The 19,525-nt window shown below is 41.2% G+C and overlaps 1 protein-coding gene across 1 annotated transcript in view; it reads left to right on the forward strand.

Moving 5' to 3' along the window:
* Positions 1-15,470, forward strand: part of WWC1 (WW and C2 domain containing 1) — a 98,368-nt gene extending 82,898 nt beyond the window's left edge. Inside the window, exons 15-23 of the mRNA XM_019505995.1 lie at positions 1,454-1,646; positions 3,621-3,773; positions 4,058-4,158; positions 5,054-5,201; positions 6,703-6,867; positions 8,229-8,321; positions 10,787-11,017; positions 12,703-12,824; positions 14,696-15,470. Of these exons, the coding sequence (XP_019361540.1) occupies positions 1,454-1,646; positions 3,621-3,773; positions 4,058-4,158; positions 5,054-5,201; positions 6,703-6,867; positions 8,229-8,321; positions 10,787-11,017; positions 12,703-12,824; positions 14,696-14,762 (1,273 nt within the window). The 3' untranslated portion in view covers positions 14,763-15,470. The remainder of the gene's footprint in view (positions 1-1,453; positions 1,647-3,620; positions 3,774-4,057; positions 4,159-5,053; positions 5,202-6,702; positions 6,868-8,228; positions 8,322-10,786; positions 11,018-12,702; positions 12,825-14,695) is intronic.
* Positions 15,471-19,525: the final 4,055 nt, after the last annotated feature.

Consider the following 19,525-nt stretch of genomic DNA (forward strand, 5'->3'; position numbering starts at 1 on the left):
GTAAGTTCAGCTTCAGAATGTCTCATTCACTGATAAAGTGTTATTTATGTCTTCTGATGCTGTTTTTACCTTAAAAAATTAGTTCTATATTAAGGTCTCTGTAAAATCCTGATAGGAATATTATTGCTAAATTCCAGTACGACATGGTAAAACCAATTCAACATTATGGTTTAAATCTGTTATCTACCTCATCTGAATGTTTTGGTCCCTTTATATGTGCACTAGTTGCAAAAATGTTATGCGCTACTAAAATACAATTGACTAAATTATATGTAACAAGCTATTAGAAACAATAATTTTCACACTCCCATGGGTAGTCGTCTCATGTCACATTTTAATATCTGAGTGCAGCAATTGTTTAAGCTTGAAAATCTGAATGTGTCTGAAAAGCACAACAGTTATTTCATTGTGTTAAAGGCAGTCTTATCATTACAAATGTGATTATTCATATTTTTACAATTAATTTAGGTATGATGACAAAAATAAACAATTTGCAATATTAGTCATCCAGCTGAGTAATGTTCCTGCTCTGCTGTTGCATCAAGATCAGAAAGTGTAAGTAGATGAAATAAACGTTCTAGAAATATTTGTAATATAGACATCAGTGGGATCACACACACTGTGTTTATTTTTCTAGTTCATGTAATGCTTTAGTCCTCTAAGCACTTCCCAATTTTATCTTATATTTACTATCACTTATGGGCTCCTCCACCCATATATCAAAATTAAAAATTCACTTTTACTTATGATGATGTTTGTTAATCATCCTTAACTGTATATATTTACTAGAAAAAGCTTTTAGGGAATTAACAACTAACAGTGCCACTGAGTAAAGGTTACATTTGTTTTACAATATAAGTCATGCCTGAACACACTTACAGATGAACTAATGTGGGAAAAATTTGACCGTGGAAATTTGTCAAACTTGAGCACGAGTAGAACCAGATAAAGGCTTTGCTAATGGCTAATTTAGTCTCTATAAGTTAGAGCTAAAAGGATCCACAGCACCTTACGGACTTATTTCCATCTGTGTAAGGTGATGTTACTAGTATGTCACACTCACTGCACGTGTATAAATTATTATTATAAGAATCTTGATCTCACACTTACCAAGATACATGTATCACAAGAACTGAAGTGGGGTGAAAACCAGGAATACAGTTGCCACCTTCACGCTTCGGTGATTTCTGAACTCCCTGGTGTAACTCAAAGCATCCTCAGGACAAGTCTAACCCATAAAGTCCTTCCGAATGCAGAACATTTTAGCAATTCCAGTAAAGGAGGAATGGATTGGACAGGAAATAGAAATGGTAAACTAATACATAGATAAGTGAACAAATTACAGTGAGTGGGGGGGATGCGCTGTTCTCACAGTAGATTGTTTAAAGATAAGCTCATAATAGATACTTTACAGAAGGATTATAGCAGCACTAATTAAAGTATTTTTCAATAGGACTATTCGTGTGGCTGTTCTTCCTTGCTCTGAAAGCACGAGCTGTTTGTTTCGCACAAGACCCATGGACGTTTCCGACAATGTTATATACAGTGAAATATTTTGGGTTTCAATCTCTTACGCTGCTTTACGTCAGAAGACTTTAAGAGTTGATGTTTGCACTGTAAATAAGTCCCACCTCGAGGAGTGCCTGGTTAGCATTCATTTCTGTTGAATCTTTTTCCTATTTTCTGTTTTCAATTTAACAGGTATCTAGCGTTTAAGAAATGTAAGATTTGGCTGCTGTTAGGCAATCTTCCTATATTGCCCTCAGCTGCAAGATCCTTTAGATATGACCATTCTCTATGTTGGAAAATCCCAGTTATAGCAAAGGGTATCCAGTAGATAAATATTTACATTACAAAACCATTATGGGGTTTTACCTGACTCTGCCAGACTCAGTTCATAAGGAGAAGACAATTTGAGCGTGATTTTTTAAGGAAATGTTTTGTATAATGTAGTTGCAAACAAACTCCTTTGTTTATAAGATTTTAAAACCAACCTATAGACTTTTGTAATAAAGGGGAATCTCTATTAAATTTCCTAAATTTCATAAAATTACATGAGAAATGACCATTCTTTCAAATTCTGTAGATTAACATAATTTATTAAGAATTATGACTTTTCTTAAATGTTTTTTAGTTTGCGTCTTGCTTCCCTAGTCCAGCATTATGTTAGTAAACAAGCTGGTTACTGCGGAATTACTTCTGGAGTAAATTACTACTTAATGAGCGTGTCTTCATGTGCTGTTCATGTAAAGCATTAAACTCTGGTACCATTCACACCGAAGTTTATTGCTCCCGGGTGCTGCGTTTAGACATGCACCCAGGATTGCAGCACATTGTGCCAGGTCAGAGCAGCCTCAGCTGACAGGGGCCCGAGGGGGTCAACCTATCAGCCTGGGGCTGCTCCGACCCAGTTCAAAGTGCTGTGGAGGGGCTGGCTGGGGCACAAGGGTGTATTAGTGCAGGGCTAGCCAGCAGGCAGCCTCCTCGCTGAAACATCCTCATAACCCAGCTAGCCCAGTCAGCATCCACATGTGCATCTAAATAACACCACCATGAATAGTACTCGTGTTTACAAGTACTTATCCTATGGTGGCATTTATTAGTGTATTGCACCCTAATAGGGTCACATGTGTAGATGCTGAGATGTTACACCAGAGTTAATTCACTTTGCAGTAAACGTCTTGTGGAGGCATATCCAATGTGAGTAACATTTTCAAAACTAAGTCCAGAGTCACTGCAAAGAAACAGAAATGTAAATTCTAGTTGATTTTTTTTTTCCAAGACTCTTTCATGCATCCCTTAACAGATGCTGTTTTCTACATATGCTTTTGGCAGTTCCCAGCCCCCCTATTTGTGGTGTTTATGCATTGCTGCCTTCACCTGAAAGCATACTTTAACTAAAGAAATAACATCTACATTCAAAATAAGGATTTCCCATTTGGCAGCCCCCACATTTCTAATGTACGTGCTTGGGCAACCTCAAATTGGGCTAAATTTAATTGCAGGAAATCTGTTCAATGTAAAATAAAACTAACCCAGTTGGGCAAATAGCATACACTGAGATGCAGATAATATACTTTGCAATAGTTACACTTCCATGTATCTGTCCTGAAACATTAACAAAAAAAAAAAAAAGAAAACTGAATGAGGATTACCAATGGATAGAATAAGAATGGACATAAAAGCGAGTGGAATCTTTAGTTCTGAACTAAAGCAATTCTGCCAGCCCTGGGAGGTTTCCTGAAATGGATTTTTCTTCCATATTTGTTTAATTCTTTCTACATGAAATAATGTGTGCAAGTTACCATGGCTGCAGCATAATTGTTCATTATTCTTGATGCTTATTTATACACAGCAGCTGAAGTGAATCTTTCTATTCTTGTACTGGAAGCTCCTAGCAATATGGTTCAATTAATTTAGTATCATTTAACTATCACCATTCTGATGTCTGAAATGACATAAAAATGTGAATTGTTGGTGATATTTTATTTTCTAGACAAGTGAACCATAACCTCCTGAAATCTTGGTTCTTCTGCTGTTACATGTTCCCGTTGGGATTTTATTGTCACAGTCTCCTCGCTCTGATATTACACATCAGCTCTTTTCTTGCTTCCATATAGGGCGGAGCACAGATTAGTCTTGCTGAGATATGTAGATCGGGAGAGAAGTCAACACGTTGGTACAACCTTCTTAGTTATAAATATCTACAAAAGCAAAGCGTAAAAAATAAACAAGAGGACATCTGTTCTGAAGAATCCTGCGCTGAAAAAACAGTAAGGACAAATGCTGTGAAAGGAAGCTAGAAAAACTGCATTTATAACAATACTAAACTCATTGAAGAGAATGGTAGGCTAGAAATTTAAAAAACCGCTGTGTTTTTGTGCGATATTTTTTAAATGTGAAAGTTATAATACATGGAGTAATAAAACTAAAAGCTGTATGAAGGGTGTAACCTGATGTTTATATATATTTTTTGGTCTATTATGAGTAATGTGAATCAGTTACACTGATGTGGAGTTTAAGAATAGGTTTTAAATGCAACCTTGTCCTCTAACAGGACTCTGTATCAGCTCTGCTGGAACGGACTGCTGTTGAACTGGAAGCGGTAGAGAAGAAGCTAGAAGAAAGCAGAAGCACTTTAACTAGTGGAGAGACTTGGTAGGTGGTGTTTGGCATCTTTTGCTGAGTGTATCATTTAGTGGATTCTGTGGGTCTGAAGGAAGCAGTGCTTCCTTATGTGAAGATGTCAACATTTTTTTAGAGTTGAACTTTGGAATGTGTTGGGTGGCTGAGAGGAGTTCTTGAACTTTGCTTGAAGCTTACTTCTGACATCTGTTTCTACAACAGTAAAATCACCCTGTAGCCACAGGGACCGAAAATATGTTTGGGTAGGGAGAGTGAAAGCTGGCAACATTAAAAAATGGAGGATATGTGGTTTGTAGTGCCTTATTGGCAAATGTGAAAATTCATTTTCCAGTTCAAAGGATTTGCAAGGAAACCCTTTTTATCATTTGTGGTTTACATGCATCTGTATTTCACTGAAATTCAAAGCAGAGCCTGGCCTACTCCAAAAAATCCCTCAAAAAACTGTCTGGCTTGATGAAGAATCTACTGAAGTATATAACTGAGCACAGATTAGCTGAAAGGTTTAAGATTACTGTTTTGTGGTGTATAGTTCCAGCTTTCAAACTCAGAGAACCTGGGGTTTGACCATACTTTGAAATTCAGCCTCCTTTTATGCACCTTCCATTTGGGTAACACTTAGCCATATCCAGCATAAAAGACTCCGTACAAATGTATTCAACCGTAGCAATTGCTTTACTGTAGAAGATGAGAAAAATCCAATTAACTATCTTAGTGCTGTTTCCTGTATTCCTACCCATAACATTTTGTTATTCATGTTTCCTGGAGTATCATGATTTTTGTTATACATGCATACAAATCACAGCACTAAAGGTGCATTTGGTTCCACATACCTGGGACATGAATTAGCATCAAGAATGCTAATAGGATATTGGGTCCATCCCAATAACAGAAGCAGTTTATGTGGCAGGCAAGATGAAGATGTTGCTGAGCAAGAAGAACAAGATGGGAACAGTGAGAATGAAGCAGAAGAGGAAGAATTCTATGCCGTAAAAGCACTCTGGGATGCAGAAGAGAATCCAGAAATCCAGCTGCATTCTGAGTTGACAGCAATAAAGGTAAAGTGCAGAATTATGGTGCCTCCACTGGGCGACTAATAAACACTTGCACACTGTGCTGTTTTGGCTCCACTAACGACACAACAGGTTACAGTTAAATATTTTGTCTTTTCCCGACTTCTTAGGCAAAGATACAGAGTGTGCTGTTTCTTACAGCTACAGTTCTAACATCATAAATGTTTTAGGGGAAATAAAAGTAGGGAAGTTTGGTGGGATGACTTTCCAAACTGTATCATGTGTGAAAAACGTAGTGCTATTTTTGAAACATTTTTGACTATTTAATTTGCATTTTGCTTGCAGTAGGCAAAAAGACTTTTAAGAAACTTAGTTAAAGCAGATTCACCAAGTTAGCCTTGTTCTTTTGCAAAAGCCATTTACTTGTATTGTGACCATGTAGCTTCTGCTATTGCACTGTGACCAAAATAAAGCCCCAAAAACCTCTCTAGTATTTGTTCAAGCAAATCAGGAAATCGGGTCATTGAAGGTGCTTCCTTGTACAGTTACGTGATTTGCTTGGGCAAATACAAGAGGTTGTTGATGCAACAGGCCTATATGTTTGTATGAAATTTGTTTAAAGAGAAAACACCGTGAATTTATTGGTACAAAATGTTCCTGCAAAAAGGTTTTACCTTTTCGCCCGTTTAAGGTTTTGTTTAGGACTTTGCATGTCACTGGCTAAATGAAATTTTAGAATTCTATAGAGAACCACACTATTTTGTTTGGATCTTCATATTTCCTGGCATCATCCTTTTTCCTTTTCTCAAATTTTTTTGGGGGGTCTATATTGATTTCCAATACAAAGTTGACTAGACTAACATTGAATTAAGCAGTTACTTGAAAGTTTTTGATAGTGCCCTATTTCAAATAATAGTTGAACCTCAAGGTTAAATAACGTTCCCTTTAATGAAGCATTGTTTAATCCAAAATGTCTTTTGTCCCCTGGTATTGCAAAGAATTCCTCATTGACTGTTTTAATTGGCTAATGTTGTCAGCCAAAGTAACTAGCATTTTGGATCTTATGATGCAGTTCTGAATGCAGTCGTTGGCTAACCACCACCCGCTTAATCACGGGTTTGTTTGAATGGTGATTTTTGTGCTGAAATTGGTTTGTTTTTTCCTGCCAATTCTGGGTGTTCGGTAAAAATGGATAGGTATATTGAAGGGATAATCTAACGTGCAGCATTTAATCTGTTACACTGGCGTATTGTATACCTGAAAAGTTCGGTGGAATCATTCTGTTTACACCAGTCAACCAAGTTGTTGGGAAATGGTGATACAGTTGTTGAACTCCTCCATAAGTTTTCTCACAAGTGCAATACTAAAATGTATTGCGTAGGCAGAATCAAGTGCCACAGCTTTGTCTGTTCCCTCTGAATCTGAAAGAACAAGTGGGATTTCAGGCTGCAACACAGAAAGGTTGGTAGTCAGTGCCAGGTGGTAGTATGGGTGTGTTGGTGAAGTGGCACTTACATCAAAGTAGTGTTTTTGCTTTTTCTTTCAGGTGGATAAAGAGACTAATACAGAGAGCCCTGCACAGTCTTCTACTGTAGTACGTCCAAAAGATAAAAGAGGAGCTAATCCACCACAAACACAGTTTATTAGAGGTAGTACCATCATCCGCTCAAAAACATTTTCTCCAGGACCACAGAGTCAGTATGTGTGTCGGGTAAGGAAAACACAGCCCCAGGTTTCATAAATGTTGGCCTTCCTAGGATGTCTGTACAGTAGTCGATTTTGTTATGTAATAATAATCTGCACTGAAGGTTCAATCCAGCAGATTGCTGAGCACCTCCATTCCATTCCCCTTCACATGGGAACTGAGGTGGGCTTCTCCCTTAACTGGCATCTTTCATCAGATCACTATAGAGCACTTTACAAGCATTAATTAACTGTGGTATATGATACAGAGGGATCAGTATACCCACCCTTGAAATACAACTACCTTGGCAGCACATGATTGCAACACAATACAGGTCAAGAAGTGGCAAGAGAATGGATGTAACTGAAACCCTAAGATGAATTTAGGTAGGCTTAATTGGAACTTGGCCAGGAGCCTGGCCTTGTAAAGGAAAATATATAAAGGGGTCATATTCTCACTTTGCCATCCCGTGCAAAAGAGTTGGTATGTTAGTAAAATGGCATCCCTTAACTCCATATGAAGATGTTATTGACAGACATTACAGAAACAGCTGATTATTCAACCCCATATAATTAGCCACAGATCTATAACAGTCCCAGTAAGCCAGCTTCCAGAAGGAAATGCCAGCACACTCAGACTAATATGGCCTTCCATTCTTTTGTTCTGGTAGCGAACAGGCAGGATAAATTCCTCATGGACTTCCAGACAACTTCCTCATACAGAACTTCTGTACCTGCCACTGGTTATCCCATGTCTGCATGACCGTAGTCCCACTACTCTGCTTGTAGTCTTGGCCTAGAAATGCCACTCAGCACGGGAGGTTTCCTCCACAATTAGAACCGGTTTACATTCCTTACTTAAGGAAGGACAATGTACTGCTTTCTCTATCCCTCTCCCTATCTTACAAGTTACTAATTCATAGAAGTTAAGGATGGAAAAAATCTGTGTTGCTTTAATTGACACAATATTGTCCACTATTTTTATTTTTCTTGTTTTGTGTAGGGTAGAGGCAAGGATTTGTGGTGATACCTTTTATTGAGCCAAACTGCATGGTCAGGATAGATTTAGATAAGCTTTTCAGTGCAATTTATCCTTTTTTAGGTCAGTGGGATTAAGCTCTGATTGTGCTTAGTTCTAATGGAAGGTATCATCCCTTGCCAACTTTTCCCAAACAGAAATTTGACAAGATTGGGGCGAGGGTGGGCTGGGAACTATAGCAAAATAATTTGTCCCATGATCGTAGTTTTGGGCACTGGAAGGATGTCATTGCAGTGTTACAATGGTTTGGTTATTGTATAACTATGTATCTTTCTACACATTGGCTGTAGTGCATCTAAGCAGTGTCAAACTGCCCATTTGTTTCATAATGATTTTTTTTTTATTTTCAGCTTAATCGTAGTGATAGTGATAGTTCAACACTGTCCAAAAAACCACCCTTTGTGCGAAATGCTATGGAGAGACGGAGCGTCAGAATGAAACGGGTAAAACCTTTGGCTTACTGATTCTTTCCTCAACAGACACTCAAGAAAGCCAATAAATCTTTAACACACTTGTTTGAGTTGCCAGCTGACAATTCAATTTATTAAAGAAGGGCTAGCAAACAGCATGTTGATTGCAAAACACTTAGTTCTGACCTACCACTTTAAAATGTTCCCCTATGGGCCTAAAGACCCTTTTTTAGCCTGTCAAATGATAATGGAAATGTCTGCTCCCATTTTTTTTGTTGCTAGCACTCTCAGAATACCCCTTTGAAAAAAATTCCCCCTCAATATTTAGAAATATTTATTAAATATTTAGATATACAATATTTAAATTTGACATGTACATTGTGCTCATAGGGTAGAAACTGATGTCACTAAACCAGAGCGGATCAGCTGTGGAAGAATGTGTTCCACCACAGCCAACTCACTTTAGTGAGCAAAACACATGTCAACCCTTGTCCTGCACTAGTCTGTTGTCCTCCCTTGCTTCCCTGCAGCTTCTTGTTGGGACCTGTGTGTCCAGGTGAAGGAGTTTGGCACAGGTCTCAACAAGGAGGTACAGGGTAGTGCAGGAACTGGGCAATTCCCAGCATCCCATGCCCCCGCGCAGGGATCAGCTCTGGGTCCTGCACCACCCATGCTTCACACAGAGGTATGGGAATGCCTGGCTCCTAAACTGCCCCATACCTCTATTCCAGGACCCATGCTGACCCATGCCCTGGCATGAAGTGTGGGTGGTACAGAACCCAGCTTGTGTGCCTCACATGGAGGCATCTCTGTAAGTGGGGAAATCCTGGAGTTTTTTTGCTTAAGGAGATGTGCCCCAAGATGTGTCTCTTTAAGCAGAGAAATTCAGTTGGGGGGTTTTGGGGATGTATCTCCATAAGTGGGTAAATATCAGCTTTCCTTGCTTACTGACACATGCTCCTAGGATTCCCTGGGATGCTTCTCTGTAAGGAGGGTAAGCCAAGCAGGTGCTCCACAGGCTAATGGGACCCAGTCCTGCTCAGAAATTCCCAGGATGTGCAGGGTTGGGCCTTTCAAGCTTCTGGAGCTCCTGCCCACAGTAGCTGGAGAGTATGGGCAGGTCCACCTGCGTGTGCTCTCCTTCCACCAAGCAAATGGATGTCTATTGCAATACAGTAGCATAGTATAGTAACACCTATGTTGCAGCTACAAATTTTGAACATCTGTGGCATGACAAAGTGCATGAACATCTTTGTCCAGGATAGGCAACTTCTGTTTCCACCCTTACCTGTGCACAAGGAATTGGTTGGACAAGTTCTAAAAGAAATTTTAAAAAGTGGTTTTCCAGATACTTGGAAAAATCTTTACTAGTGGTTTAACAGAGCTCAATGAAGCTCCACCCACATAATGGTAGATGGAAATACACACCTTACATAATCCTCAGTGCAAACTGTCCTGCTGGTGAGGTCAGGAGAGTCTATTGACCTGAAATGAATGTTTCTTGTTTTTGTGTTTTATTGCTGCCTCCTGTAATATTCTGAAAAGCGCTTAAGTGTTAAGGTAAAACTAGATTCTGAGCCCTACTCTACATTACAGATCTGCTGGGTAGCTCCTTACATTATAGCTGATGTGGTTATGTCAGCAGAACCCTTAGTTTTGGTGTGGACATTGCTGGCAGCTGAGTTGTAGCTGTTTTAGTGTTGATGTAATTCTGGGAACAGAAAAGCTCCCTCTCTAAGCTTCTGAGTATGATACATCTGCAGTGGAGACCTTTACTGTAAGATACGAGTATCCCACATTGTAGAGACAAGCCCTTAGTAAGGTGTGGGAGGAAAGTACTATTTATTTCACCCTGTTGCTATGCTAACTACAGTGCTAAATACAGACAGTCAAAAAGCATGGGGCTCAATCAGTTTGAATCTTTGCAGGTTAGTTTAAGCTGCATAGGTTGAACTGATATGAAGCAAGTGAACAGACATTCACTTTTGATTCTGGAAATGCCCCACATGCCTCCAGTGGCCCAGACCAGAAGCTGAGGTACTGTCAGTGAATTTGAATCTGGAGGGGATCTGGGACAGAAGTTCAATAAACTGATGTAACCTAAATCAGATAAGTCTGATACTACATCCATCTAGGTTTATCTTAAACCAGTTTCAGCCATTTTGGAAGCTGTTTATGTGCACTTGAACCTCTTTTGTATTACAGATTTAAACCAGTTTCTGTTCGGTTTGTGTGTAATTTCTGTCCCTAGAGGCCTCTGGCTTGCCTTTGATGTAACTAATGCTGTGGGAAACTGCTGCATGTGCAAGTTTATTTATAAGATGTTGAGGGACTGTGAAACTGCAGGTGAGCAGATGTTGCAAAGCAGAGCTGCCAAGAGTTTGGCCTTCGTCTCTAGAATACTGCACTCATGAGAGGGAAGGAGTATTAGGACATCTGAAACATATGGGGGCAGTTCTGTCATTCTTCATCACATTCATAAAACTTTTCCATTCCAGCCTTCGGTTAAGTCCTTTGGTGCTGAGCGTCTAATCCGCACTTCACTAGACCTAGAACTAGACCTGCAGGCTTCAAAGACCTGGCATGATCAGTTAGTGCAAGAGATCTCTGTATTGAAAGAGCTGAAGGAACAATTGGAACAAGCTCAAAGTCAAGGTGAAAAAGAGCTGCCACAGTGGGTGAAAGATGATGAAAGATTCCGGATTTTGCTGAAACTGGTAGAGAAGCGGGTAAGTAACTCAGGTTTTCAATGTATTTTACTAAATACATTTTTCCAGTGCACTGGAAACTGGGATGCCATCTTCCCAATGGTCAACTTGTTTGAGAGAGCCTTATATTGAAACTTCCATTTTATTAAGTAGTGGCAAGTAGAATTCTAGCATTACAAATACTAGACCCTTCCCTAACTCATTACTATGGATAGTGAGATAATACCATGTAACTTCCACTATAATCTCTCTCTTGGTACAAGGCAAGGAACCACAGGAGCCACTGGCTCCTGATTCTTGTCACCTAGCTTGCAGCTCCTTTCTTTTTACATGCTTTCCCAGAATTCTGCACATGAAGATTTAGTTTAACTTTTCAGGAACATGTAATAGTTGAAAAAAACACAGCGACTTTCTAACAAAAAAAGGCCTTTAAAGGTAGCTAGCATAAAAAGAATACAGATCTGTGAACCAATGTACATCATCTTGTGGACAAACTAGTAAATACATATATGTATTTTTCTGCTTCAGTTTCCTTCCTCCTCTTAAACATTCTTTGGGCTTAGGTCAGAGTTCTCTAAGGAATCCAGTTTCCCCACTCCTGCATATGACTTCATGATCATTGAGTCTCTCTCCTCTGCTGCCTGTTCTCTTTATCTGCTGGTTCTGCAGTTATAACCTTCTTTATTATGAAGGCATTCCCCCATGTTTCTTTCCCCCGCACCCACATTTTCTGTGTCCCTGACCATATTTCCCCCAAGTCTGTCAGGTTCTCTAGGTTTCTCTGGCATCGCATACAATTTTTCTGTTTCTGAGGCAATTTCATTTCTTCCAAGCTACCCTTTCCAGACCAGCTTGACTGGACTGGTTTCCTAGGTTTCAGTCATCCAGTTGGGCTCTTTGGGAATCGAGGTTTAAAGGCTACCTGCCACCCCTGACCTGGGAGATCCATGGTACCCATTTAACAATGTATGGCAGAGTCCACAAACATTGCAGGACTCGATGCAATTTCATAAGAGCGTCTAGAATTCCTAATTGGTACAGAACACATTTTGGAAATTTGTCATATGAATTTTGCTGCCAGCATACACTGGGGATAATAGCAAAGTAGAGAAGCTTAAGGCTTTATGTAAAACTTTATAGTAGGTGTTCAGTTGGAATGGAAGTCTTGTGTGTCCTACCTGATCAACAGGAAATGATTTAGGAACAATAATCATGCAACTTAATGCTGGCACACAGGGATGGTACTGAAGGCCAGCCTGGGGTAGAATGTTTTTCTTCCATCTTATTAAACCTGCATGATTTCTGTGTGACAGTTCTAAAAGTACCTACTGTCAAGGGGTGGCTTACAAGGCAGTGATGAAAAGGGTGTTGATAGAAACGGGAAATAGTGTTTTAGTACAAAACAATTCTGTTTCTCTATGAAGAGTCTTTCTGCTTGAAATGCATTAACATCTCGCTATAGAGTCTTAACAACAGTGGAATAAACAGACTTCCAACAGACTCTCCAGACCAGCTTTTGAAGCACTGTTTTGGTCCAGCTTCTGTGGTTCATAACTCTATTCTTGATATTGTCAGAACCTCTTTCTATTTTCCTCCTTCAACTTGCAAATAACCTCTTGATGTGATGAGCTCGTCAGTGTAAGGTAGAATTGATTGGTATCTTTTATGTTGCACATAAGATTGTACTCTCTTTATGACTCAATTAGGCACAGAAAACAGAACATAAGTGTGAGCTGAAAGCTGATAAAATGATGAGAGCAGCAGCCAAGGATGTACACAGGTTACGAGGACAAAGTCGGAAGGAGCCCCTGGAAGTCCAGTCATTCAGGTAGGACCATCTTTAAAGGACAAAACACTGCTGCCAAAAAATCCCTACCATTTTGTTCTAGGCAGTTTCACTTAGCACCAACTGAACAACACTTTGCAACAAACAGTTTGAGTTGCAGGGTTGTTTGTTTTTTTTTTTAAATATCCTAGGATAAAATCCTGGATTTACCAAAATCCAGCCCCAAAGCTTGTATTGATTTTGGTGGCAGTAGGATTGGACTTGTGTGCTGTCCTTTTCAGGCAGTAGCACAATACCACTTAGTTTTTGAGATACCTTTGTTCCAAGGCATTCATTTTCTGCTGCCTTACTATAATATAAACTTATAAAACCAAAATAATATGATAGGGTGCTTGTACACGCGATGGGGGTTTAATTCAGTTTAGTTCTCCCTAACTTGAAATGGTGGGTTTTTAAAAAGTGTTTTAAAAACCCACCATTTCAATTTAGGGAGAACTAAACCAAACTAAATCCCCATGGCATGTACACAAGGGTAGGGGCCTGATTTAAGGATCAGGCCCCTACCTGTCTCTCCCACAGCTGAGTGGGAGGCAGGGGGTGAGCTGCCGGTGGGCTGTGAGCGGTCCCTGAGCTGCAGGGGGGCCGGTGCTCCCCTCCATGGTGGTGCCTCCCAAGCGGCACTTGCCTGCTGGCATCCAGTCCAGGGAACACCCCAGTCGTGCAGGGAAGCACTGGGCCACCACACAGCTCAGGCAGGCAGGCTCCAGAAGGAAAAAAAAATTGACATCAGCAATCACTTTTTTTGGCTGATGTTGCCAATATATTTTGTATGAATGTGCGCAGCTGCAGCATGCACACGGCCAGTGCAACCCAGCAGCTTGGAGAGTAGCATATGACTGGTAAGTCTATGTGGAGGAAGGAGCCTGGGGGACAGATTGAGGCCCCTGGAGTGAGGGAGGGAGTGGGGCTGGGGCAGGCGCTGCCCAGCTGGAGTAGGGCAGGGTGCAGGGTAGAGCTGTGGCTTGTCCAGGGAGTGCAGCTCCTGCCACTGTGCACCGTGCGGGAGGCATGGGGATCACATGCTCCTGGATCTGTGTGCAGTGTGAGGGCGGGCTGTTGCTGTGGACTGGAGCTGGAGGCTGCGCCAGGCTCTTCCTGGCAGCTGTGCTTGGGCCAGGTGAACAATGGTGATGCTGAGAGGGGGAGCTATGGCAAATTCTGTGGTGGCTATAGCACCCCCACCATATACCCCACCCTGAGCATAGACCCAGGCCAGCCCCCCTCCCACCCCTGCCGGGAAGAGCCCAGCACAGCCTCTGGCTCCAACACACAGTAGCAGCCTGCCCTCACCCCGTACAGATCTGGGGGGCATGTGCCCCCCATGTCTCCCCCAGGGTGCATGCAGTGGCAGGAACCGTCCTTCCCTGCCCCCCTTCCTCCCATGAGCCACTTGCAACTCCATCCCATGCCCCACTCCCTCCTTCACCATGGGGGCCTCAATCTGACCCCCTACACCCCTTCCTTCCCTCACCCCCCGACTTACTAGCAGGATGCTGTTTTCTAGGCTGCTGGCTGCATATCAGCAATTGGATCAGTATTGGCCAATATGGTTGGTTAATAATCGGCCATTGATATTGAGCCAAAAAATCTTTATCAGTGCACCCCTAATATTTCCTAGTATAATTTTTGTGATGTACAGTTTGTTGGGGTGTACTGTTATTACCTTTTGCTTCATTCACTTATAATTCCTGTCTCTGAAATGTAGAGGAAGAGAAATGTTTTGTATGTGGTGAACCATGAAGCTTTTCTTTTGATATATTAAGTGTCTTGCCAATATTTCTTCATATTCAAATATTAGAACCCCTGGTGGATTCTTCATTGTATTAACTACTGATGATGGTCTTCTTTTTTAGAGCGAAAATGGCATTTTTCACCCGACCTAGGATAAATATTCCAACTCTCTCTGCGGATGATGTTTAATCACCATAAAGTATTTGTTTCCTCTGACCATTCTACAAATGCAGTTTGACTTTGCTGAAGTTATTTATGTGGTATTATGAAGGTACCCAGTCATTTGTACATTAGAGCATTCATCAGTTTAACATCTAGAGATTTTTAATATTGTTCTATCATTACAAAAACCAGCATTAAAGTGACAAGATTGTATAGTTTGTATATTTAGGAATGTATTTTTGGGAAATAGAATTTTAAATAGGAACAAATGCAGCCTAAAGGGCTGTTTATTCTTAAATAATGCTCTGTTTAGACTTTTTGTACAGATCTTTTAGAGGTTTTACTGCAATAAAATAAAACTGAAGGAACCTCAGTCCTCTGGTCTATGGATATAACGTATCAAACTTCTCAGCTAAATATTTTGTACTATGTAGAGAATACAGGGAACCTTTTTTTTTTTTTATTCTAAAGTGCTGTGAAAGAATACTCTGTGAGCTGTGAAGCATTTGCATTATCCTGCTAGGTCATAAAAATGGGTGTGGAGTTCAGAATACTTGCACTTTTTAATATTTTTACTTCAGCTCATGTTTGTAACGGATCTGTTAACATAAGTTTCAAAAGCCTATTGAAACCACTGCTGTGGGATGAGGGCTGCAGGGGAACATAAGTCAATTTTAGGTTTTCTTTTTTCTTTCCTTACCCCCTCCCCCAATAAAGAGATCTTTCTGGATGAACCTCCTTCTCACTTTATTTTTTTTGTTTAACAGTTGATTCACTGAGGAGCAGCTGTCTCATCCCTTTTCTAATCTACTAGCTTGAAATGGTGGTTCTTCCTTTTTTTTAAATTGTTTTCATCCTGGGTGCCTTTTAGCAAGTGAGTCATTGGAACGTAAGCTCCAAAGCCACTTGGGTGCTTTCAAAGATCTTCCACCTACCTATAAAGAAAGTTGCCTAAGGAATATTTTAAAAATATTTTTCTACAATGTAATAAACAAAGTGGGGAGGGGACACAGAAAGCAAATACTTGCAAAAGCACCAATATTCCAGCATATAACCATCCTGTTAGCAAATCTCAAATTATGTTGTATGGTAAACTGCTTCTCAGCTTGTCATTGATTCATTTGTGCAAGCAGTTTTCTTTTTAATCCACTTCTGATGTTCAGATGTAGGCATTTGGTTTATATCTAACAAATTAATCCATTTTAAGACTAAATGAAGCATCTCCATAAAAATTTGGATTTAGTGTATCAAACATTATTCTATTTTTCATAGTATTAATATACTGTTTTTTTTCTCCGTAAGTTTATGGATTTTTAAAAAGACTTTATATCCTCTTGTATTGTTAACTCACTCTGGACTTTTAAATGACTGGGTGAACAGATACTCGAAAGAGCAGAGCATTGCCAGTTTTGTGTAGTGTCTATCCTATGATATAGTGATATGAGTAAGCTTAGATTTGCCCAGTTTATACAGTCTCGAGAATCATGCAACAAATGTGTCCAAAAGGAAACACAACTTCCACTCCAACCTGAACTGCACATCACAGCTACAAAAACCAGTGTTGTGCTACAGGGAGAGAACACCACAAAGGCTTTTGCCAGAACAGTTAGTTTAATATTAATTTTTGTTACACTGTTGTTTTCAGTGTACAAAAATTAGCCTGACTTTTGTCCTGATTCAGGGTGGTGGGAAGATTTTAGATCTCTAGCTTTTTCAGGATTGGACACCTTTCCACCGAGCTCCAGTTCCAAGTAAATAACTTTAACTAGGACTGCACGGATATTGGCTATATCTATATAGTCCTATAACAACATGCAACCTAGGGCTGAATTCTGACAGAAGGTTCTACGAATAATCCACTTGCTTGACAGAGAGTATGTATGGACAAAACTCATGGAGCTTGATCAGTCCCCATTACATTCAGTACAGTTTTCCAATTTATTTTAGTGGGAGTAGAATAAGGCCTTCATTGAGGACAATAGAATGCATTTCACCTAATCAAACAAGCTACATGTGCTTGGTGAAAGATTTTATATGAAGTGTTCATGTCCACTTGGTAGAATAAACAAGGAGACTGGATGTTGCTGCTAAACTCAAAAACTCTTAAAGTTTTCAATGCTTGTATTAACTATGAAAAGCATCTACTCTATTGCTGTACTCTACACAAGTGAATTAAAATGAAGGATAGAAGTTATTTTGTCCAGAAATACTCTAGTTACTACCGAAGTAATCACAGTACTAGCTACTTTGATGTAAAGCACTTGGTAAGTTTAACCTTCTGACAATATTCATATGAATAAGCTTTATTGTGCTGCTCTTTTACTACTATACTTTCTCACAAACTCCTCTTGTAAACTGCCTTTAGAGCAGTAAAGTGATTCCAACATGATATAAATGGGGGAGGGGGAGGGAAAGGGAATCCAACAAAGACCAGACTAAATCAAATTATTAACTGTATGTGAACACACTTCCCCAAAGATTTCAGAACTCAGGATTTTAATACTCTCCCTGTGAAACACTGGATGGAGTTTGCACATCCTACACAATGGAATGGGTGAGGAAAAGCATAGCATGTGCATCTGCTCAGTGGGGACAGGGCCAGAACAGTGGCTTGAGCATAGTTGTCTTTCACTTTCACTTGTCTTCCCCATTATGTCAGCTGCATTGCAAAGCCTGAAGTGCTGATTTTAACATTGGTCTTACTGGTGAACAGGAACATCCTCACTTTATTTTGACAATCCTCAACAGTCACATCAAGCAAGTCATGAACTAGATTACAGTGACTAGAACTATATACAGGAAGAGAGATTTAGAGCTAGATTAAATGCATTCACCTAGGCACAATTACCAGCAGGCTTAATGAAGCACTTGATTGACATATATTTCATTAGGGTCCCTAGACAGATCAGAAAAGTAAAAGGCTTTCCCACTGCTCAATTATGCAGTGGCACAAAGAGAATGAATTTGATGTTTTACTTCATTTAAGAATTGATTTGTGAGAGATGCACCAAAATCAATGCATAAATTGGAACTCCTAAACTGATTGGAAGTAAAATTTTACTTCCTAATATAATGATTATATCTATACTCACCACTCATTCACATGTAGCAACTGTGAGTGTCATAACTTGGAACTGTTGCTGTAAATAAGGTAATTATACTAGATGAATAGACTTCAAAGGTAAATCAAGCCTGCCTTAAGGCTGTCAGAGTTTGTAATAATTATATAGTAAATAAAAATCACCCTGGGTTTGTTAACTATTTGGATACTGCAGATGTTGTCCTAACTATCATAAGGCTTACTTTTTAAGCATTTGATGAGTGCAGGCTTACAGAAACTTATGCATGTCTGATTTGGTTTTATAAGGTGCATCTCTACCCCGCCTTTCTGCTTAAATTTTACGTGTCATGAGCATCTCTTTTAAGTTGAGTTAAGTTTCCCAGATACAAATAACCATTTGTAAATCGGTAGCATGATAATACAAGTGTTATCTATATTTGAGAAGTAGGCATGCTGGGACAACTTAAATTGTAATTTGTATTGAACGCACACACAAAGCACTGTACTGAATTGCAAATTACCTAGTCTACCTCCATAAAAACACTTGCTGGTGGCTGGATCTTGATTTCTAACCACATCATCCTAATACCAGCAGATACCGGAAGTGACAAACTTAGGGAAACTTTGGCTACTGCCAGACACTCATTTAAAGGCACAATGGGATCAGATTCCCTGATCCCAGCAATCACAGCCCCTGACATGCCACGCTTTTGCTTGGTAGGAGGTACGACTGTGGAATCTGGGCTTGGATTCCAGTTGAGCCCTGTTCCTGATGTGAGAGCCCAGGTTCATGACAGGCAAGCAGCAAGGTGCCAGGTGCCTGCTGCACTTGTGCTTGGGACTGCCAGTGAAGTGATAGGTGTTCCTAGCTGGGGGGGCTACGTGTGGAGCCTTGCAGCGCTTTGGTGTGCACCAGAAGCTGGGATTAGCCATCAGCTCCTCTACCCTATCAGCCTTGGGCGAACACCTTTGGTCTCCCATTGCACTTAAGGTGCAACGGGGGAGACAAGTGCTGTGTAATCATGTTGTGGCTCATTCAGTTTTATTGCAGCAGTGAGGCCATGGACATGGGGCGGGTTACTAGTAAGATGCGACTCCAGGGGCCTTCCAGACGCTGAGCTGCTGCTGCTCTACTTAAAGCCAAGGCTCCCTTGCTGGGGAGCAGCAGCCTACTTCAGGTATCCGGGGAAAGTGAGCGCTTCGGACGGGTCGGCAACGTTTCTGGGCAGTGCCAAAAACACCTACAACTTCGGCTTGTACGATGTTGGCGGCCGGGGCGGACAGCGGGGGAGCCGACGGGCCGATCGATCCTCGTGACAAAACACCGTCGTGCCCCGCTCTGGCGCCGGGCGAGGGCTGCCCACCCTGCCCCAGGGCGAGGCTAAACCGCAGCCGCTGCTCTCGCCCATAGCGCAGCGGAGGGGCCGGTGCGCCCAGTGCAGCCCCCGGGGGCCGGGCCTGCCGAGCTCGACCTGGGCCGGCGCGCCGCGAGAGCCGGATCCACTGCCCAAGCTCCCGCCGCTGCCGGGCAAGCGGGGCCGTCCTCTCCGCTCCGCCGCCCGGAGGCTGCAGCCGCGACCCCGGCCCGAGGAACAACCCCGCGGAGACGCGGGCTCAGCACCCCCGCCTCCACGTGCGGCTTCCTGTAGCGTTCCTTCCTCTTCCGGCTCGTGGCGGCTTCCGCTTCCCGCACCGCCGCGGCCCCGGCGAGGATGGAGGCTCAAGTGGC

Source organism: Gavialis gangeticus, unplaced genomic scaffold (assembly GCF_001723915.1).
Source record: "Gavialis gangeticus isolate Ggan-Ray unplaced genomic scaffold, GavGan_comp1, whole genome shotgun sequence".
Classification (NCBI taxonomy): domain Eukaryota; kingdom Metazoa; phylum Chordata; order Crocodylia; family Gavialidae; genus Gavialis; species Gavialis gangeticus.